At 40.7% G+C, this 21,675-nt stretch overlaps 1 protein-coding gene across 3 annotated transcripts in view; it reads left to right on the top strand.

The window, feature by feature from the left end:
- The window catches only part of nos1 (nitric oxide synthase 1 (neuronal)), a 110,665-nt gene extending 95,630 nt beyond the window's left edge, over positions 1-15,035 (top strand). For all 3 annotated transcript variants that reach the window (XM_069933133.1, XM_069933134.1, XM_069933135.1), the window contains 6 exons: positions 985-1,072; positions 6,697-6,818; positions 8,763-8,911; positions 11,066-11,260; positions 12,667-12,782; positions 14,695-15,035. In XM_069933133.1, the coding sequence (XP_069789234.1) occupies positions 985-1,072; positions 6,697-6,818; positions 8,763-8,911; positions 11,066-11,260; positions 12,667-12,782; positions 14,695-14,710 (686 nt within the window). In that variant the 3' untranslated portion in view covers positions 14,711-15,035. The remainder of the gene's footprint in view (positions 1-984; positions 1,073-6,696; positions 6,819-8,762; positions 8,912-11,065; positions 11,261-12,666; positions 12,783-14,694) is intronic.
- The last annotated feature ends 6,640 nt before the right edge of the window (positions 15,036-21,675 follow it).

Below are 21,675 nucleotides of genomic sequence, written 5' to 3'. Positions count from 1 at the left end.
TGGGTTGCCTCCTCTTGCCCCTTTTGGTGAACAGGTACACCTGACAGGACACCCACACACACACACACACACACACATATACACACACACACTCGTTAGCACAATCTCCCACATGGTTAGTACTCCACATGTATCCAGCTTGAACCATGCTTGCAGTGGCAATTGTTATGTTTGGAAAGTATCAGGTTTGGTGAGTTCACAGAGAGAAGAGTCTGGACACAAGTGTTACAATCAAAGCACACATTGGAGACAAACAAGTGAAGACTCCACTACTTATCAAATCAAGGTTGGACTCCAGCCACCCATTAGTGCACACCTTACCATTGGCTCATATCTATGACTCAGTGTCATCAATGGGCAGATGCCCAGCTCAGAACAGTATAAAGCATCAATGTACACCACATTTCTTTCTGACTCTTGGTCCAACTCCTGGACATCGCTCCATGCCAGATCGCTACTGTGGACATAACTGGAGGACTCATGGGTAAGGTATGCACTAAACTTAGGTTCAGCTGTAGTTCTGTGATAGATCAGTGCTTACAGAGAACTGCACCCCCATTGGTACAGTGAATTGGGAGTATGTTTGAAAGTCCCTGTCTGTGAAGTGTGTACATGTGTGGGAGAGTGTGGTAGGGTAAGTAGCCACCAGTATTGGAGTCCCTTGTGCCTGATGTGCTTGCTTGCACCATTATAGTTTTTGTCTCAATCCATGTAGAATATAGGTGGCCACTGGTATCAGAGTCCAACCTGGATCTGAATGTTCCAAACACAACAATCACATATGCAAATTATATCAGAAAAATGACAGGCATGCTAGGATGAGATGCCTCTGAAGCCACTCCAGTTTTTCATTAGGTGGGACTTCTATAAATATAGTTGTAAGTTTATTAAAGCACCTACAAAATGATTATAGTACACTATTTTCTAATAATGAGAGGTGGTATAATTTCTCAGCAAGTATATTTTCTGTCTTTATGTTTGCAGATGGCGAAGGACCGTTACACCATGGAGTCTGCTCTTCCTGGCTAAATGGGTTAGACAGGGATGAGATGGTGCCGTGCTTTGTCAGAGGGTAATTAACTTGCCAAGAAAAAAGCAAAATTTAACAGCTGTCTGAAATGTAAAGATTCATACAGCAAGTTCTTACATATATTTTGAAAATACATTTGGGAAGGATGTTTGTGTGTGTATGTTTACGTACCTGCATTTCAGATTTCAAATTCAGCCTTGAGTTTATTTTCACAGTACCAAATGCAGGGCTAGAGATTGTTTTGCGAGCAGATCAACAGGCAACTCATACATAGTACAATGAATAAGAGACTGTACAGAAGTGCTGAGTTACAGAGAGAGATCAATTGGTGTGGAGCAAAGGCAGCCTGTTTACAGGTACAAGGTTCATTCAGCTGTCTGATAATGGTGGAAAAGAAATTGTCCTTGCATCTGGTAGCCTCATACTTGTGAATCTTCTTCCAGGTCAGGATAAATCTATTAATATATTGACTAGTTTTTCAAGGGAGCAAGAGTTGTAGATGGAGTCATTGGATGAGGAATATGTGTTGGTCTGAACCTTCTGTGGTTTCTTGCAGTCTTGAGCAGAGCAGTTCCTGTATAACACAGTGATGCACCCTGAAAGGATGGTTTCAATGGTGTTCCTCTAGAAGTTGTTAAGGGGTACATGTAACATGCCAAATTTCCTCAGGCTTCTGAGTGTCAGTGTGCTTTCTTGGTCATTGCATTGATGAGGGTAGACCAGGGCATTGATGTGGGTAGATCATTGTATTGATGTGGGTAGATCATTGCATTGATGTGGGTAGACCAGGGCATTGATGTGGGTAGACCAGGGCATTGATGTGGGTAGACCAGGGCATTGATGTGGGTAGACCAGGGCATTGATGTGGGTAGATCATTGCATTGATGTGGGTAGATAATTGCATTGATGTGGGTAGACCAAGACAAGTCACTGGGGATGTTTGCACCTAGGAACTTAAAGCTATCTACTATCTCCACCTCATCATCATTAATGAGGACCAGAGTATGAGCTCCTCCCCTCATCCAGAAGGTCACAATCATCTCCTTGGTCTTCCTGACATTGTGGACCTGACAATAAGCTACAAGTCCCTCTATCTCTCTTCTGAACTCTACTTTGTCTGGGTTTATTGTGCAATCTGTCTACTCACCCAAATCCTCCTTCAGTACCGACCCAGGCCTGGGATTTGCATTTAGTGAGAGAATTCTGGTTGGGTGAAATCTATCAGTACACTCAAAATCCACAGATTGGTGGGAAGCGTCTGTTTGCATGGGCCTGGGGATGGAACTGTGGGGGGAATGGGCAGGGAGATGCTTCTGCCTCAGTGAGATTCCTCTCTGAGTCTTCAATTGCCCAATAAGATGCAGTGTGCTGCCAAGTGGATCTTTCCCATCATTGAGGGGCAAAAAATTAACTTTGCTGATATCCATGGCCTTGTGCAAATACTTACCCTCTGGATGAGTTTTGAAACAACACCTGCCCCAGATATTTGAGGAATTAATAATAGAAGTTAAAAGTAATGAAGTTAAACAAGGTGCACAAACACATTTTCAAGGGCTGGAGGGAGATATGACTGTATAGAGTTTTGGAATCAAGCCATTGTGGATGACATTTTTGTCTCATTTATCAGTTAGTCCAAGATCTCACTGTTTGTCCTTTTTCATTGCATTAAGAGGAAAATGCAAAAGTAGACTTTAAAAAGCAGAAGATAATATTTTTCACGTTTTAGATGAATCCTTCCGTGAACCAATTACAACATTGCTTCAGAGCAAGACACTGATGCCGGGTTGGCTGAACGTTTAACACAAGCCTTTTACAAAGTCTAATGGTCCTCACTGAATGATTCATGTGAGGATGATCAGAGTCTTTCATTTTACTACAAGGGGATCATTTTCAAAGAATTATTTAATCTGCACTTATTGTTTTAGGCAAATATTGATACTTGCACATTTCAGTAGAAGCAAGAATTCTTGTTGCCTTCCCATTGCTACCCAACTTATCGTCATACGTGATGCACCATCAATTACCACAAAAGACTGAGGTTGTGAAACTGATAGGCTTTTATTGACTATAGAATGGAGCAGCAACCAACATCATTAACTAAAGATGGCAAGGTGAAAGGGGTTATGGGTAGGATCGGTCTTGGGAGGCAGGTCCAGCTGGCATTAGCCAATCACAGAATAGCAGTGGTTTACCATAATACTGCCACTGGGCCCAAGAGGTTCGTGACTGCATGTGTCTGCTATCCTTCCTTCTGGGCCCTAGATAGGTCAGTTGAGGCCTTAATCTGATTTTATCCCATGTAACATAATACATAGAACAGGAGCAGGCCCTTCAGCCCACCAAGATCAAGCAAACATGATGCCAAACTAAATTTCTTCTGCATACACATCATCCATATCCTTCCATTCCTTATATATTCATGTGTCAATTTTAGAAGCCTCTTAAACTCTCATTTAATTGTACAAGATGCAATTGGAAGCCAACAAACAGGACTTCAAGGCATTCAAAAGAAGAGACCAATTAAAGGTTCATAGGTTTTTATATACATGATATACTTCAACTTGTGTCTGATGTAAGGCAAATAATGGGTCACATTAACATTGATTGGAGAAAGGGACACAAAAGAGAGTCCATACATGAGGATTTGGTTACCATGTTCCCGCAGCCTTTACAGCCACACAGATTCCTGTTCAAACCTTCAGCAACCTGAAGGTTCAAACCTTCAGCAACCCAAGGTCCAGATCCAAACCTCCAGTGATCAGGAAGCCTTCAGCATCTGAGGCCCTTTGGGACCCCTTCTTGCCCTCAGCACCCTATCAAATCATGGTTCTCATGACCCAGTCTCTAGCAGCCTGCAACCTGATGCGAGTTCTTTGCGCGCACATCTCTGGCAATCAGCAACCTGTGTGAGTCTTTCAACTGCAAGTCACCAACAGCCCACGGCCTATGTGCATCGTTCAGCTGCTGAGCGCCTTGCTGGTCCACTGCCGTGGTCACCTTCCTGCAGGGTCATCTCATGCTTCTTCTCAATGGCGTGTGTTCTTATTTCTGGTGCCCTGCGCCCTGAGTCTGAGAGAGAGAGAGAGAGAGAGAGAGAGACAGACAGACAGACAGACTAAGCAGGCCCATCGAGTCCATTAACTAACCATTTACATTAATCCTGCATTCATCTCACTTTTTATTCTTCCCACATTCCCTCCAGTTCTTCCCCTCACCTACATTCCTGGGGCAACTTACAGTGGCCAATTAGTCCGCTGTCTCACATTTTTTGGATGTGGAAGGAACACAAGAAGTAAGAGCAGGAATATGCCATCTGAACTGTCGAACCCATTCCACCATTCAATAAGGGTGGCATGGTTAACATAACAGTTAGTCCAATACTGTTACAGCACCAATGACCCAGGCTTGAAACTGGATCTGTCTAAGGAGTTTGGACATCTGCCTGTTTCCTCTGGGTGCTCTAGTTTCCTCCCACCCTTCAAAAGCTACCTGAATTGCAGGTCAATTGGTGGTAACTGGGTGGCACGGGCTCGTGGCTGGAAGGGCTGTAACCGCGCTGTATTCCTATTTTTTTTAAATCACAGCTGCCCTGCCCATAGACTCAGCTCCACTTACCTGCCATGGAGACAAACACCATAGAACAAACCCTTCAGCCAAACCAGTCCTTGCCTATCAACCTGATACTCTGGACTAATCCCATTTGCCTGCATTTGGTCCATATTCCTTCCAAGCTCCTCTTATCCATAAATCTGTCCAAATATTTTTGAATGTTGTTCAACAGTTTCTTCTGGCAGCTCATTCCAAATGCAAACCGTGCTCTGAGTGAAAAACCTGCCTGTTCCCCATTGCCTTTAATTCCCCCTATTCTTCAGAAATCTATTTACTTGTGTTTTAAGACCATTGAATGAGGGAACCTTTACTGCTTCCTTGGGCAGAGAACTCCACAGATTCGCTACTCTCTGGGAGAAGCAGCTCCTCTTACTCCCCCAAATCTTAAGGATAGGTCCCCTGGTTCTAGTCTCATTTGCTAGTGGAAATAACCTCTTCACTTCTTTCCTATCTGCCCTTTTCATAATTTTATGTCTCTCTAAACTTCAATGAGTACTGTTCTAGACAACACAACCTCTCTTTGTGTGCTAAGCCCATTAGTTTCCAGAGCCTCCTCTGCCTGGGGAATCCAGTGCACCGGGAGGAAATCCATGTGGTCAGAGGGAGAATGTGCAAACACCACATCAGCAGCACTGGAGGCTAGGATTGAATTTGGGTCTTTGACATTGTGAGGTAGAAACCCTATCAGCTGTGTCAAATCACACCAACATGTGACCTTTACTAAACAGACGACTAACCTTATAAATAAGTAATTTTGAAATGACCAAAAAAAATAGAAGAATAATATCACAAATCTCAAGTCATTAAGAAAAGGTTAATACACAAAAGGGTTGGAGAAAATCAACAGATCCCGTAACATCTATAAGATGCTAAGATATATGACGAATGTTTTGGACCTGAGTCCTTTATCTTCTTCTTCTTCTTTCTTTGGCTTGGCTTCGCAGATGAAGATTTATGGAGGGGTAATGTCCACGTCAGCTGCAGGCTCATTTGTGGCTGACAAGTCCGATGCGGGACAGGCAGACACAGTTGCAGCAGTTGCAGGGGAAAATTGATGGGTTGGGGTTGGGTGTTGGGTTTTTCCTCCTTTGTCTTTTGTCAGTGAGGTGGGCTCTGCGGTCTTCTTCAAAGGAAGTTGCTGCCCGCCGAACTGTGAGGCGCCAAGATGCATGGTTTGAGGCGATATCAGCCCACTGGCGGTGGTCAATGTGGCAGGCACCAAGAGATTTCTTTAGGCAGTCCTTGTACCTCTTCTTTGGTGCACCTCTGTCACGGTGGCCAGTGGAGAGCTCGCCATATAACACGATCTTGAGAAGGCGATGGTCCTCCATTCTGGAGACGTGACCTACCCAGCGCAGTTGGATCTTCAGCAGCGTGGATTCGATGCTGTCGGCCTCTGCCATCTTGAGTACTTCGATGTTAGGGATGAAGTCGCTCCAATGAATGTTGAGGATGGAGCGGAGACAACGCTGGTGGAAGTGTTCTAGGAGCCGTAGGTGATGCTGGTAGAGGACCCATGATTCGGAGCCGAACAGGAATGTGGGTATGACAACGGCTTTGTATACGCTTATCTTTGTGAGGTTTTTCAGTTGGTTGTTTTTCCAAACTCTTTTGTGTAGTCTTCCAAAGGCGCTATTTGCCTTGGCAAGTCTGTTGTCTATCTCGTTGTCGATCCTTGCATCCGATGAAATGGTGCAGCCGAGATAGGTAAACTGGTTGACCGTTTTGAGTTTTGTGTGCCCGATGGAGATGCAAGGTTTGAGCAAAATGCAGGTGGTGCCTACATTAAATGGTGGGAGGAGGAGGGAGGTAAAGGCATCATGGAGAGGATTAGAGACCAATAGGTAAGAGGTCATAGGTGGATATAAGTAGGAGTCATTCTCCCACCTATGACCTCTTATGTGTCCTCTCACCTACATCCACCTGTGACCTCTTAATCACAGGATCTGCAGACTTTCTTTTTTCACCTCATTAATCAAAGGATTGTTCAGCAATTCAAATAATTTGCACCTATTGTCAGAGGCCTGTGTTAATTCTTTGTGTATGTTTGTATGCAGAGCTCCATATTTCAGGTTACCACAAGATCCATTGGTTCCTTGCATTTTAATTGGACCAGGAACTGGAATCGCTCCCTTCAGGGGCTTCTGGCAGCAGCGCTTACATGATGCTGAATATAAAGGTAGATCTTCAAAACAGCACAACAAAGAGAGTTGCTGGAAGCACATCAAACCTGTCAGATTGTTCTCACTGCAGGTCTACACTAGGCTAGACTGGCTCAGGTCATGACTGGCTCAGGTCTAAATGAATGCTGAATTTTCCAGTTTCAGTCAACTCCCACCCGATTCGGTTCCACTGTTTCCAGCTGTCCCTTACCTGTTTCTATTTTTACTAGTCCCAATCTAGTGCTCACTTTTTTTTCAACACCCTCCCCTCCATCATGGTTTTCTCCCATACTTGTCTCTCGACCTCTCCCACCTTCATTGATCAATACCCTCATACCTCCCTGGCCCCACTGTGACAGATTATGTTATATTTTATACAGATATGTTTTAAAATAAGATAAATTGTGTGGGGTTTTTAATTAAGCCACACACAGATACAAACACTTCAAAACAGATCTCATTTAAAATGCCAGAGCTCTGCTCGACAGACAGTCCAGACTCCCAGGTGCCTTTGCACAAACTTTGAAGAATGCCTATAAGGACTTCACAAGTAGGTGTTAATTGGACATGCTGTGGAGTAATGGATTATTGTTTTGGAAAGCAACAGATGAACAAACTCAGAAGACTGGATCTGGTGCTGCAGTCTGAGTGCAGTTTGCTGTTCTAAGAGGGTCATATGGTTTTCTCTGAGTGAGTGAGTGAGAGAGAGAGAGAGAGAGAGAGAGAGAGAGAGAGAGAATTCAGTTCTACAGTTCAGCAGCAGCAGCTGGGACTGGAACAGGACAAGTTGGCAAGCTTGTGGAAAAAACCCATGTTGAAGATGGGTTGTGAGTTCGTAGTTCAGGCTGGTCAAAGCCCTTGTGGTCCATACAAGAGGAGAAGACTGGCTGCCTAATGTTTCACTTGAAATAAGAGAAACAGAAAAGGAACTCTGTGGTGACCTGAAAGAAAGAGGTTATCATCTGGAAAACCCTGATGGGGCAAGTTTCTTCCGATCAGCCACTTCAGTGTCTTGCCGAAGACCCTGGACTGTCTGGCTTGAGCAGAGCTCCAGCATTTTAAATGACATCTGTTTTGAAGTGTTTATATCTGTATGTAACCTAAACTTTTTAAAAAACTGCCACAATTTATTTCCTATAAAACATATCTATATTTCTTTCTTCTTTCTTTCTTTGGCTTGGCTTCGCGGACGAAGATTTATGGAGGGGGTAAATGTCCACGTCAGCTGCAGGCTCGTTTGTGGCTGACAAGTCCGATGCGGGACAGGCAGACACGGTTGCAGCGGTTGCTGGGGAAAATTGGTTGGTTGGGGTTGGGTGTTGGGTTTTTCCTCCTTTGTCTTTTGTCAGTGAGGTGGGCTCTGCGGTCTTCTTCAAAGGAGGTTGCTGCCCGCCGAACTGTGAGGCGCCAAGATGCACGGTTTGAGGCGATATCAGCCCACTGGCGGTGGTCAATGTGGCAGGCACCAAGAGATTTCTTTAGGCAGTCCTTGTACAAGGTACATATCTATATACAATATAAAATATAACATAACATGTTCCCTCCTTTGTCTTGGCCTGAAATTTTGACTGTCCATTTCTCTCCATGACCCTCCAGCTCCCCTTTGGTCTTGATTCCAGTGTTTACAGTTCCTTGTGTTTCTCTACCGTCTTTCTCGTTAGTCTGCCTCCATGTGAATTTGCTTCTCTCAATACTTCCTTTTATGTGCAACCTTCACTTCACTCTGCACACTGATTAAATTTCCTCGACACGCTTCAGTGCCAAACACGTTTCATTCAATCGTGTGGAGCTGCAATTGGCCTTGGGCAATTGCATGAAAAGAGCATGAGCAAATTTGCACCCTCTCAAAAATGTTTACAAAGAAATCAAGAGATGAAGGATATCTGCCTCTCCTTGGTAAACAGAAATACTTCAGCGACTTTGCCGCCAGGCAGCTCATAACTGTACTTTTGTGATTTAAGGTGTGAAAGTGTGTCCAATGACACTTGTGTTTGGCTGCCGACAAGCAAAGATTGATCACATCTACCAAGAGGAGACCATTCATTCCAAAAATAAAGGCATCTTTCAGAAACTCTACACCGCTTACTCTCGTGAACCAGCAAAACCGAAGGTATTTAGACGTCTTTGGGCTTTGGTGTATTTTGTTTATGTGAAAATTCTTGCATTTAATGCCAATATAATTTAATATTTTGTTTGTAAAGAGAAAGGATGTCTATCAACCACTACAAAGGCATAAATAGTCAAGATTCAAAAAGTACAACAAAGCCACACAGTACAAAACACAGCTTTTACTGAGTCACACTAACATGAATGGGGGGTACCAGTGGTGGGTAGACAGTCACCTCACTCGTACTGTTTGAACCTCATTCAAAGAACACAGTTGCAGGGTACAATATTTAAGGCATTTTCCTGCATACAAAATGGATAACATTTCTTTGAAGGTATTGCTACAGCTTATGTTTTACATTTTGCATATCCTCTTCCTAAAGACAGGGAAATTATTTGTTGTTGGTCATTTAATCCCATGTGTCAGTTGTAATTAAGAACATTCTTCTAGAATACAAAAAAATCAACAGAAGTCTGGAAGGGTTGCTCACAGAACACATCAGTATCTATTCTCTGGCTGCCTGATTTCTGGTTTCCAGTTTACACATGTAAATAGGTAGGTTTCATGGTAATCTTAAATTCTTGAAGTTGACAATGGTGACCAAAACTTCAAAGCAGAAACAATTCATGGACTGAGTGATGCCATGCGTTGCTGTTTAGATCACATAACACGTAGTAGTCAGTTAGCACTATTGTGTTAAAAGATCAGGCTTTAGGATATGGCTCAGTAGAAGAGGTGAGAATTGATTCCTGTCTGAGAGTTTGATAGCCTTAAGCTTGTACCCTGCTCTCTGGAAGCTTCTTGACTGAATAAACTCATATTGAGTCTTATTTATAATGATTTCTGTGTGGTTATTTTAAAACGCAATTTCTACATTTCTACACAGGAACATTGAAAAAATTTTCATGTTGTCTTGCAAATGACATATTTTATTTAGTGACTAGTTCCTGTCTATTTTTGCAGGGCAGACATGGTAAATCACTGTTATGTATAATTGTCTGGCCGGGCACATTTATTGGCCGGTGTACTTGTGGTCCCTCCCCACAGGCTCCTGTATAAAGGTGACTGTTCCACAGCCACCTCTACTGTTTGGCTGTCCTGCTGTTTCTCTTAAGTGAATGAAAGCCTATTGGTTTCTCAACAACAGTCTTTTGAGTGATTGATGGTGCATCAATTTTATTCACTTAAAATTTTTTTACAATGGAGCAATCCCTGAAGCAAGAAAAGTTGGAGGTCGACCCTCAATTGCCTGAGGCATCCACCAACTTTGAGCTCTGGCTGCACTGTTTTGAAGCGTTCCTGCAGGCATCCTCCACCATTGTGTGATCAGAGACCAATAAGCTACAAGTGCTGCACTTCCGGGTCGGGGATCAGGGATGCCACATCGTACCAGGAAGACATAGGCATACTCAAAGGACAGTATCTGCATAAGATCAGCATTGTCTACACCAGACACCTGCTAGTGACCCTCAAACAATGACCTGGTGAATCCAACACTGAGTATCTTCGAGCCCTGCAAGCCCTCGGCAGGGCCTATGAATGCAAAGTCATGTCCACCGCAGAGTACACAGAGGATCTGATCTGGGACACCTACATCGCTGGGATCAGGTCGAACTACACCTTTGTTCCTAATAGAATAAAAGCCTATTGGTTTCTCAACAACTGTCTTTTGAGTAATTGATGGTGCATCACAGACAAAAATTCCAAATATTCTTCTGTGGTTTTTTTTAATGTTTGAGTTTAAAGTTTCTTCATAGCCATCTTCTAGGAACTTTTCGAAGCAGATTTTTAAGTAATTAGAATTGATAAGATTTTTTAAAATTTGGGCATTAATTTATTCTGTCAGGAGAGGCATTTTCCACATCTTTCTCCTAAGCCATCACGCCATGCACCCCCCCCCCCACAAATATTCTACTGTGGACCTGCATTGGGAAAAATGCAGATTTCTTCAAAAATAGTATTTATAGCAATGCAAATTTGGAAAACGTGCTTTATTTTGGCTTTTAAACTGTCAATTTAATTTTTTTCCACTCCAGTACACCCAGTGAAACAAATAGTTAAAGGCCATATTTTCTAAATATTTTAATGTGTCACAAATTTGAAATTTCAAACACGTTTATTCACAATAAATACATTGAATTGTCTATCTGATTTTAGAAATATGTGCAGGACATTTTACGTGAACAACTTTCTGACCATATATTCAAACTGCTGCAAGACCAAGGTGGGCACATATATGTTTGTGGAGATGTTACGATGGCAGGAGACGTTCTGAAGACCATTCAACAGATCACCAGTCAACATGGGAAGATGTCACTGGAAGATGCCGGGATCTTTATTAGCAAGCTACGAGTAAGGATTTATATGTGCAATTAACTTCAAAATACAGCTGTAACGAGTTTGTTCTTCTTGTGTCTGCGTGGGTTTCCTCAGGGTGCTCTGATTCCTCCCACATTTCAAAGACGTACATGGTTAGTAGGTTAATTGGTCACAAGGGTGTATTTGGGCAGTGTGGGCTTGTGGGGCTGGAATTACCATGACCTATTACCATGTTGTATCTATAAATTAAATTTTTCTTCCAATGCATTACTTTTAGAGATTATTTTTATTAGATTACACAACCACTGATATTGCATGTTAGCAAGGAGTTGGTTTTGATTCTGTGGAATTAATGCTGCATTCTTAGCAATAGAACAGAAATTCTCCCTGCTTTTCTCTGACTAATGCCAAGAGAAATTTCATTCCACTTGTTCGTGAATCAGATCTCATTTTAAACATTGTCACCTGAGAGTCAACTTTGCAGACAACGTAGTGGCCCACAATGACCAAAATTGTCTGGAAATTCATTTCGCACTACCACAAACGTCCCAGTTTAAGATCCGCCCAACAATGCAGACTGAGCGGCTGGACCCTGTGTAATAAAGCACTCAAGCACTTTTCACAACCATTTGGTCACTTTAAATGGAGAGAACTGTGCTAGTAACTTGACATGTGGTCCTGATTAACAACGAAACCCAGCCTCCCAGCTGGAAGGGATCGATTACGTTGTCAAAGTCCATTCTAGCAAGTAATGCTTCTAAAGTTTAATAATGTTTTAAATCTAATATTTTTAATGAATATGTTACCTTTTCTGTCTGTTTTTCTCCCTTTCTTTAGATACAATATATCTAAACCTCTCTTTATTTTTCTCCTCCTTTGATTGGATCCTAACGTGAGCAAATTCATTTACTGTTGTTATTATTATTTGTTTCTCTAACCTTCAACATGATTGGTTGTGGAGATCAACAAATCTGAATGTTGGTTTTGTCAGTTCCCATTTCTAGCTATTGTTTCTCTAAAATATGGCAATATGAAGGGCAAGCTAAACTTTCCGTTCATTTTCCTTCGTGTGGGGTCACCATTTCAGCAACCTTTGGACCATTATTAAATGGAAAATCTTTTAATCTAATCTGCTTTGCCATTTTTAATCCAACTTGACAAATGATTGAAACAAGTCTTCAAGGAAACAATTTTTCCATGGAACATTAATCCTGTTAAAAGATTGATAATTGGCTACTTTTGCAGGGAGGTCATTTTTAAAACTAATTTGTGCAGATTAGTTTTGTCTCATACCTATTTGATTATTGTTTCTGTTTGGAGATTTTATAATACAGTATCTAAGACAATCAGATACCTACAGTAAGTTTTTTTTTCACCAAAAGCAGGTGAGCATTCTAAGTTGGCAGTATGCTTTACCTGTGCCCTTTTTACTACCTCAGGATGAAAACCGTTATCATGAAGACATATTTGGTGTCACTCTTCGGACATATGAAGTTACAACCCGCCTTCGATCAGAATCCATTGCTTTTATTGAAGAGAGCAAGAAAGACGATGAGTAAGTATGCAGATTAAATTATAATTAACTCCTAGAATTACAGCATTGGTAAATTGAATTGTTCAAGAAATTAATTATAATACTTAGAAGGAATTATTTAAGACATCTTAGACTTGGTTACACATCAAAGCAAAGATTCGTTTCACTCATATTATTAAAATGCAGAAATGGCGCATAATTCAATGAACATTCTTGAATTAACACTGCAAAGTAAAACTTGGGAAAATATGATTACAGAGCTTGGTTGATTCTTAAGGCAGAAAGTACATTAGAAATTAGAAGCAGCACTTGACTTTTTGGTCTCTTGTACTTGCGTAGACATTCAATAAAATAAAACCTGATCTTTTCTGATTCCATACTTTCTTAAGATAATCCTTTATTCTTAAATTAATCTTGTATCTAAAAATCTATTGATTTCTGTCTTAAATATACCCAGTCATTAAACCTACCCAATCCTTTTGGGTGAAGATTCACCACCTTCTGGTTGAAGAAATTCCTTCTTAACTCAGTCCTGGAAGATTAGACCAGAAGCAATGCGCTGAAACGTGAAGGTTGAATTTGGGAAGATAGTAAGTTCAAAGTTGATGATAGATGGACCTATAGTAAATACACTACCTGCACCAATGAATTTAATGCTGGAATTCGCTTTCACACATATTTATGTGGTTGGTAGATATAATACCCTGATTATTGCTTGTATGGTGTGAACAGAGATGAGAGTCCAAGTTCTCTATTGTTGCATGTGGTATCTAGCCACAGAATCACAGATTTGTGGCATTATACCCGGACCCCTCCAAAAGCCTTGATCTGTGGAGTTAAAATTCAAGTTTATTTATCATCTGAATTTACCAGTACAACATAACAAAACGGCATTTACTGGTACAAAACAGTGCAAAAGCACATAAAGTCATCGTGGCTGTCCCTCAAGGTGAAGAATTATAGTTTTTATTCCTATGGGCTCTTCAGCGGCTTATGAATCCAATCTTGGAAGGTGGCCTACCGAGTGAAGATGCCTGTGCATATATTTGTAAACATGTACTTGATGTTGCACTCCAAGAAGCACATGATACTTCACAAATCAACCAACTAGTTCCAATGGCATGGAAACCACGACGACTGGAGCTGATGGATTTGTTGTAGCCTTCCCAGCCATTAAGTTCAGAGTAACTTTGTTTGCCTGTTCCACCTTTGAGGTCTTAGTTGGATTGTTGTTTGTCAGGGACCTCACCCTCAACCTTACCGCCTTGGGTGACCCTACCAGGAGCATAGCTCCAGACGGCATCCCTCTCAGGATCACAGGACCACACAAGCCTCTCCACCACGACAAGGTGACGAGCCCCGGAGAAGTACAAAAATCCCAAAAGGACTTCCAAAAATTCTCAGTCTTCTCATATGTGAATGACATGGAAAACTGTCACTCCAGGTATATAAAAAATAATTTGACTTAAGCTTCACCAATAATTAATAACAAAAATAATTTAGAAAAATAAGACATAAAGTTAATTACAAAGAAACGCTTAAAAGTTATTCAAAATATTAAGCTAAAGCATTGAAATCAATGGAGTCTGACGTATGATTCCTTGGCAAGTGTTTCCACACAGGGAGAGGAGCAAAATTATAGAAAGACGTTAGAGGACATGAAATCAAAGGAGGAAGCCCATATGAAACATCTTTGCCCTGAATGTCATGAGTATATTGCCCTCTTCAATGGGGAGTAATTAAAGTGATTAGTTTAAGGGAAGTATATCTGGAACATATTTTAGGTCAAATTGCTGAATGCTGGGTTTTCCCGATAGAATCATTAACCACGGTCAATCTGATTCAGTCTACTTTAACTCTCAGTTAAAATAGAATCTGCAAAGATTTCCCTCTGTCTTATTAATCCTCTATTTGTTTTTCCTTTCTTCCACAGAGTATTCTGCGCTTGACGGGAAATTTCCCCTGATAATGCAACATTCTATGGCCTTAGGAGGTTTTAATCAATTCTGAAAACTTCCTTGCACATCAAAGTCCACAGGAGGATGCCAACAGTGATTTTGAAAAGCTACTTAATTCTTTTCTTTTATGAAGCATAGCTTGCAATATTTTTACACAAGGGAGATTGCTCTGTAATTTCCTACATGGGGTGATAATTGTTGGATAATTTTTTTGCTCACATGCTGCTTTTAGATTAATTGCAATGTCTGCGCTAAGCAAACAATCTGTGCTGGCAAGGAATTTGATGCATGAAATAAAAACAATCATTTTATCAAACAGCAATGTTTTATCAAACAGTGAAGCACCAGGACCTTTTCTCAGTAAACATATATTTAAAGGTTGACAGGAGTTCTCTTTTATGAAGAACGAGTAACATGTTATGGGACAATAACCTGGCTTTCTTTCTCCTTCTAAAAGGTCGCAAAAGGCTTAAAAGCAAAAAAGATCTTATTTTCTGATAATGAAAGTGTAGTCTTTGTGTTTGCATACTTTGAAGATATAAAATATTATTATTTTCTGATTATATAACAAATGGTCTCTTTAAGCAGATGGCAACACTTAGCCAAGAAACTTTCTGGTGCAACAAAATAATGTGATTCTACATGAATTTTCAGTGGTTCATTCAAAGGCACCTGCCTTTTGGTCTCACCAATATTTGTCCCCATAACCCTTGATTACCTCATCCATCATCTGCTTGTCTGGCCCCCATCCTTTAAGTTAGTCCCTCAAACACTAGTTGTTGTGGAGTACACATTCTCACCATATTATTTGGGTAATTTATGCACTTGATGTTTGATTTCTTGGTTTCTTCCTTTCATTGCCATCTCTTGGATTGTTCTTTCTGACAAGAGGAAGCACTTCCTACACATAAAATGCGTGGCCTGTTTTGAAATATTTGCACCCATTTCCTGTTGAAGATCTTGCCACTGAGAATTTAGCCCAGACATTTTCTATTCCAATTATCCTAATGATATTTTCTGATATTCCCTGTCATATTTTGTCAAGCGGCAAAGTCTTCAACATGCATGGGCTCTATTAATGAGAGAAGCTAGATCAAACATTTGTAATTTATGACCCCCCACAGTAAAACGAGGAGTACATTTCACAGAAAGTAGTGAACTGGATGTGATTCACAGTGAACTTTACTCTAATCATTTTCCCTTTATCATGTTTATTTTCCTGTTTCATCCTTCTTCTGTAAAATGCCTCACTGACAGCCAATACTCACTTGGTCAAGCATTATGCGTGGAGGGAAAAGATCCATATCAAAGTTTCAGACTGAGACCTTGTAACAAGACTAGCCCTAAGATTCAGGGAGTAAATTTAAAACAAATATGAAGAGGAACTGGTTCTCCCAGAGACCTGTGAATCTGTGGAATTCTCTGCCCAAGGAAGCAGTAGAGGCTGCTTCATTGAATGTATTGAAGATAGATTTTTGAATTGTATGAGAATTAATAGATATTAATAGGGGAACAGGTGGGTAAGTGGAGCTGAGTCCATGGCCAGATCAGCCATGATCATATTGCATGGCAAAGCAGACTTGACAGAATATTAAACATACTCCTGCTCCTGTTTATTATGTTCTTGCGATGCCTCTACAGATGCTGCTTCACTTGCTGAGTTCTAACAGCATTATTTCCAGATTCCTGCTCCTGCAGTCCCTTTTGTGTTTACCTCTTTATCACCTGATCCATCATCACCCATCTCCACCTAATACTATACTTCACTCCTGCACCCAGCTCTGCTTTGAAATCTGTAAACCCTTCACACTCTTCCCAGTCCTAAGGAAGGGGGAGGGTTATGAGACTGGGAAATGAGGAGGGGAAGGATGGAAAAGTTGAACAAAGGATGAGAGACCCTGGTGGACCAGTAGGAATGGGAAAGGAACACGGGGTGTGGATAACCTAAAGGTAGAAAATTCAATGTCCATACCCTAGTGAAAGATGAATGACTGTTACTCTAGTTTGTAGCTCCTTTTACACTGCCAACCTTGCTAGGAAGCAGGTAAACTTATCGGGCAGTAAGCCATTCACACTGGACCGTGAATTCCCTGATTCATCTGGATCTCTTGGATATATGGGGGTCCCCACCTCCAGCGGTGATGTCACAAGTGACGTATTATGTACTTGCAGGGCAGTGAAATCGTAGCGGGAATAAAGCACATACATGCTTAATGTATAAATGACTACGGGAAAATCTCCTGCAGTGGGCAAACAGTCTGTTCAAACTTAGGTCAAATCCACAGACCAGCTTGTCATTATTCCCTAAACAATAGAATATAACAACTATTTACATGGCATTACATTGTATTAGGAATTATAAGTAAACTTGAGATGATTTAAAGCACAGGTACGCACTGACAGCTCCACCTGCCGTGATCTGACAGCCCTGCCGGCCACCCTGTGAAATATTACTGTGCAGTTATATTTCACAGGGCAGCTGGTGGAGCTGTCAGCATGTACCTGTGCTTTAAATCATCTCAAGTTTACTTATAATACTATCAGACTGATGCATGGATGCAGGCACTGAGTTCACAAATGGTACGTGGTAGAGCTGGTTGTGTATTCACACCATCACAGTGTGATTAACGAGTTAACTCAGCCAGGCTCTGATACTAACCCCCACCAAGACTCAGAGCCCAGTTGATTTTTACTCGCCCTGTCCAGTTAGGACCTTTCACACTGCCAGATTACCCGCTACAGACCCACTAAATTTGGCCAGTCAACCCACTTTATTTGGCGGTGTGAAATGTTTGGCTTCATTGTGGCAAGGGAGAAGGTTGAGGACAGACAAGTCAATGTGGAATGAGAAGGGAAGTTGAAGAGACCTGTGCTCGACAAAATAATCATCTGTTCTCTCTGTGGTTTTACCAATGTAGAGGAGGTTGCATTGTGAATAGAGTGTCCACTTCAGGAGTCTGCCACTGGGTGTGTGAATGACATGGCCTGCCCAACCTAATTGTGTATAACTACAACCTCTATACTGGGGGTGTTTTCTTAGAAGAGCATAGTGATATTGGTTCAGTTAACCCTATAGTGAATTTGGAGGATATTTTTCAGTGCCTTGAGATACCTGTTGCAGGTACTTTTGATCTCAAAAACAAACAAGAGGATCTATAACACTGCTGACCAGTAGACTATATGTTTTGTGTGGAGTCTGAGGATTTGATATTCAAATAATTATTTCCTCACTACACTAAAGGCTTTGCTGGCACGTTGAAGATAGTGGTGAATGTCATCATTAATGATGACCTTCCCTAAGAGTTGGACAGTCATCAAACTATAAAGATATGCATGATCCAAGATTATAGCGTAACATGGGCATGTTGTAGATATAAAGTGAATGGGCATTGTAGAAAATGAAATAAATCACATGGAGTTAATGAGAATCATCTAGAAGTCTGCTGTTTATAAGTTGCACCCAAATGTATATTACATAACCCGAGTGTTTTTACTTGAAACCTGGGAGCAAGACTTTAATTTACCATTTGTGATATAGCTAAAGGCATCTCTTCAAGATATATTACTAGGTAATGTGATCAGTATATATGTACGTTGTGAAGATTTTCCGATTAAGTTTTGTGATAAAGGCAGGTAATATTTATCAAAACTTAAGAAAAGTTAGCACTGAGAAGGCCATTCTCCACCACAACTAGCTCTCTCATCTGTATTTCTTTACTCTTGTCTCTGATGACCCTCATGGAATATTGTAACTTTGCATTTTTGGATTAGCAGATTCTTGTGATGCCCACTTTAAATGTAGTTTTTATCTATTTCCATCAGATTGTATTTTCCTGGTGTATTCGGTATTGTTTCACGTAAAATGCCCTGAGCTCTTCCTTATATTTTTAAACTATAAAGCAGTTGTTCTCAACTTTTTTCTTTCCACTCACATACCACTTTAAGTATTCCCTATGCCATTGGTGCTCTGTGATTAGTCAGGGATTGCTTAAGGTGGTATGTGAGTGGAAAGAAAAAGTTTGAAAGCAACTGCTTTAATCATACCTAATTAACGTTATCTGCACGGTTTCATAACTCCAAAGGAAATGGGCAAAAAATGACAATTTTTCTCAAGCAAAATATTTCAGTAACTATTGGGTCTAGAGCAGTGATTCTCAGTCTTCCCTTCCCACTCATGTATTACCTTGAGCAATCCCTTACTAATCACAGAGCACTTATGGCATAGGGATTACTTAAAGTGGATGTGAATGGAACGAAAAAGGTTGAGAACCATTGCTGTAAAACTTAAACTTCTCGAGTTTCCTCATTGTCCATTGAGAATGTAACAGTCCAATTAAGCAGTTACCATCCATGTAAAAATAAAATCTACTGCAGACTTCAATTTATACAGATGATAAGGTAAAGGTTCCATATAATACTACAGTTGGAATGTAACATACATGAAATTCTTTAACTTTGTCCACCATAAGGTGGACAGAGAGGCACCACTTTGTCAAACACCTCTTGCAGAAATAAGGTCCCAGTGAGGAATGAACTCATAACCCCTGGTTTACAAGACCAGTCCTCTAACCACTTAGCTATCTGCACCTCAATATAGGAGAAAAATGGAATCGGAGCCCCAGTGTATACTAACTAACAAGTAATGTTGTATGTTAAAGTGTACACCTTACTGACATGACCTACCATGAATGACTTTAAAAAGTGTTTTACAGTCTGTTGTTGTAGACTTCATGGCATTCGTGTGTTAGCTTTTCTGTAAGTTCCTATGTCCCAATAGTGTGACCAAGTTGTTCATTCCATTGTAATTTTCAATATTTTTAAATCTTTCTGGATTGATTCCTATGTCTGATCTCAAAATCTGCACTTAGCTTTAATTTGCACAAATTTTGCATTTTATACATATTGATTATAATCAGTTACTACAGCCCATTAAATAATAAATACGTATTTCTGGCCTTTTTGTAAAGCTTTATTGACATCATGCCACTAACAAATTAAAGGTTTTGTTTGCTCAATAAATTGTTAATGCAGAAATTGTTGGGAATAATTTCACTAATATATTCTAATATACACTTTATATAATCATTAAACTATGCTCATGGAAAACTTAATTCTACCCAAATAGTGTTTGACTCCTTTTTTTAAATGAAGGAATGAAAATATTTTATGCCGCGAATGATTTTTGCGTCACCATTTGCATTACTTTGCAACCAAGACCAACGTATAATTATTATGATATTAAAATATTATATTATTAGAACAGAATAATCAGTCTATCAATGTTGTTCCATGCCCAGACAATATTCAATTTACTTTAGGGTGAACTGTAGCTCATCTATTTAATCTTTGTCTTCAAAGTTACGAGAGGCATAGATAAGATAGACAGCCAGAACCTTTTTTGCGACAGTGGTTGTAAATACCAGAGAACATCTATATAAGTTGAGAAGAGGAACGTTTAGGGTAGATGTCAGGGGTAAGTTTGGAAAGCATTGCCAGGGGTGGTGGTGGAAGCTGATACAATAAGGACATTTAAACGAGTCCTAGACAGGCCTAAGGAAAATAGAAGGTTATGGGTTTGAGATAGGGAAGGTTGAGTTTATTGAGCAGGCCACAACATCGTGGCCCAAAGATCCTGTACTGTGTTGTAATGTTCTATGTTCAGATCAAATTAGTGTAAATTTCAACAAATGTTTAAATTTAAACATACAGCACAGTAACAGGCCCTTTCGGCCCAAGAGCCCATGCCGCCCAATTACATCCAATTGACCTACAACCCTAAGGGAGGGAGGAAACACAGGCACCTGGAGGAAACCCATGCAGACACAGGGAGAATATACAAACTCCTTACAGACAGTGCCGGATTTTAACTGTAATAATATCACGCTAACTGTGCTGCCCATTTTCTTAATCAATTAATGAGATCAGAAAGAAATCAGCACCAATATTCAACCCTTATTGTTAACCGTCATACGTTTTTTTCAACAGACGATGCTCTGTAAGAACAGAGTGCAGGAGCGATAATATCAATAATGAAAACACTTCAGCATGGGAGAGGGGCTGAGTAAGAGTTAAATGGGCAGCAGCGGAGTCTCTACAAGTAGAAATTAAGAAATGAGATTAAGAATTAACAGAGTTCTACAGCACAGAAACAGACCCTTCTATCGAACTATCCGTGTTAACCAAGCTAGTCACATTTGTTTGCATTTGGCCCACATCCTGATAAACCTTTCTTCTCCATGTACCTGTCTAAATTATTTTTGAACATTACAATTGTCTCCACTTTTACCACTTCCTCTGGCAGCTCATTCCATATACTCACCACCTCTATGTGAGGTGGGTGCCCTCAGGTCTCTTAACTCCTTCCTCTCTCAAATCTACCAAAGTCCCACACCTTGGATATGTCTGAGTTAAATTCCATCTGTCATTACATGACCCATTTTCTCAGTTCATCTAAATCCTTTGTCATCTTAGATAACCTTCATCACTGCCCACCATGCCACTAATTTTGGTGGCATCTGCAAACTTACTAACTATCCTAATGGCCTGTACATAGCTATGCATGACATTACTGTGGATGACAAGCAACAATGGACCCAGCACTGATTCCTGCAGCATCATCTAATCTGAGTTGCAACCCTCCATTACCACCCTTTGTCTTAATTGGTCAGATCACCCTGAATCCCGGGTAATCCGACCTTTCAAACTAACCTATCACGTGAGACCTTGTCAAAGACCATGCTAAGATGAATACGGACGATGTCTGCCACCCTGTCCTCATCAATCTTTGTCGTAATCTCTTCATAAAACTCAATCAAGTTTGTGAGGTGCAATTTCCCATGGACAAAGCTATGCTGACTATTCTAATCAGTTCTCACCTTTTCCAATGCAAGTAGACTTAGCCTCTCAAAATCCCCTCTAGTAATTTATCCTTGACTGACGTTAAGCTCACTAGTTTG

The sequence above is a fragment of the Narcine bancroftii genome, chromosome 4 (assembly GCF_036971445.1).
Source record: "Narcine bancroftii isolate sNarBan1 chromosome 4, sNarBan1.hap1, whole genome shotgun sequence".
NCBI classification, from domain to species: Eukaryota; Metazoa; Chordata; class Chondrichthyes; order Torpediniformes; family Narcinidae; genus Narcine; species Narcine bancroftii.
This window is presented reverse-complemented; position numbering and strand designations above follow the sequence as displayed.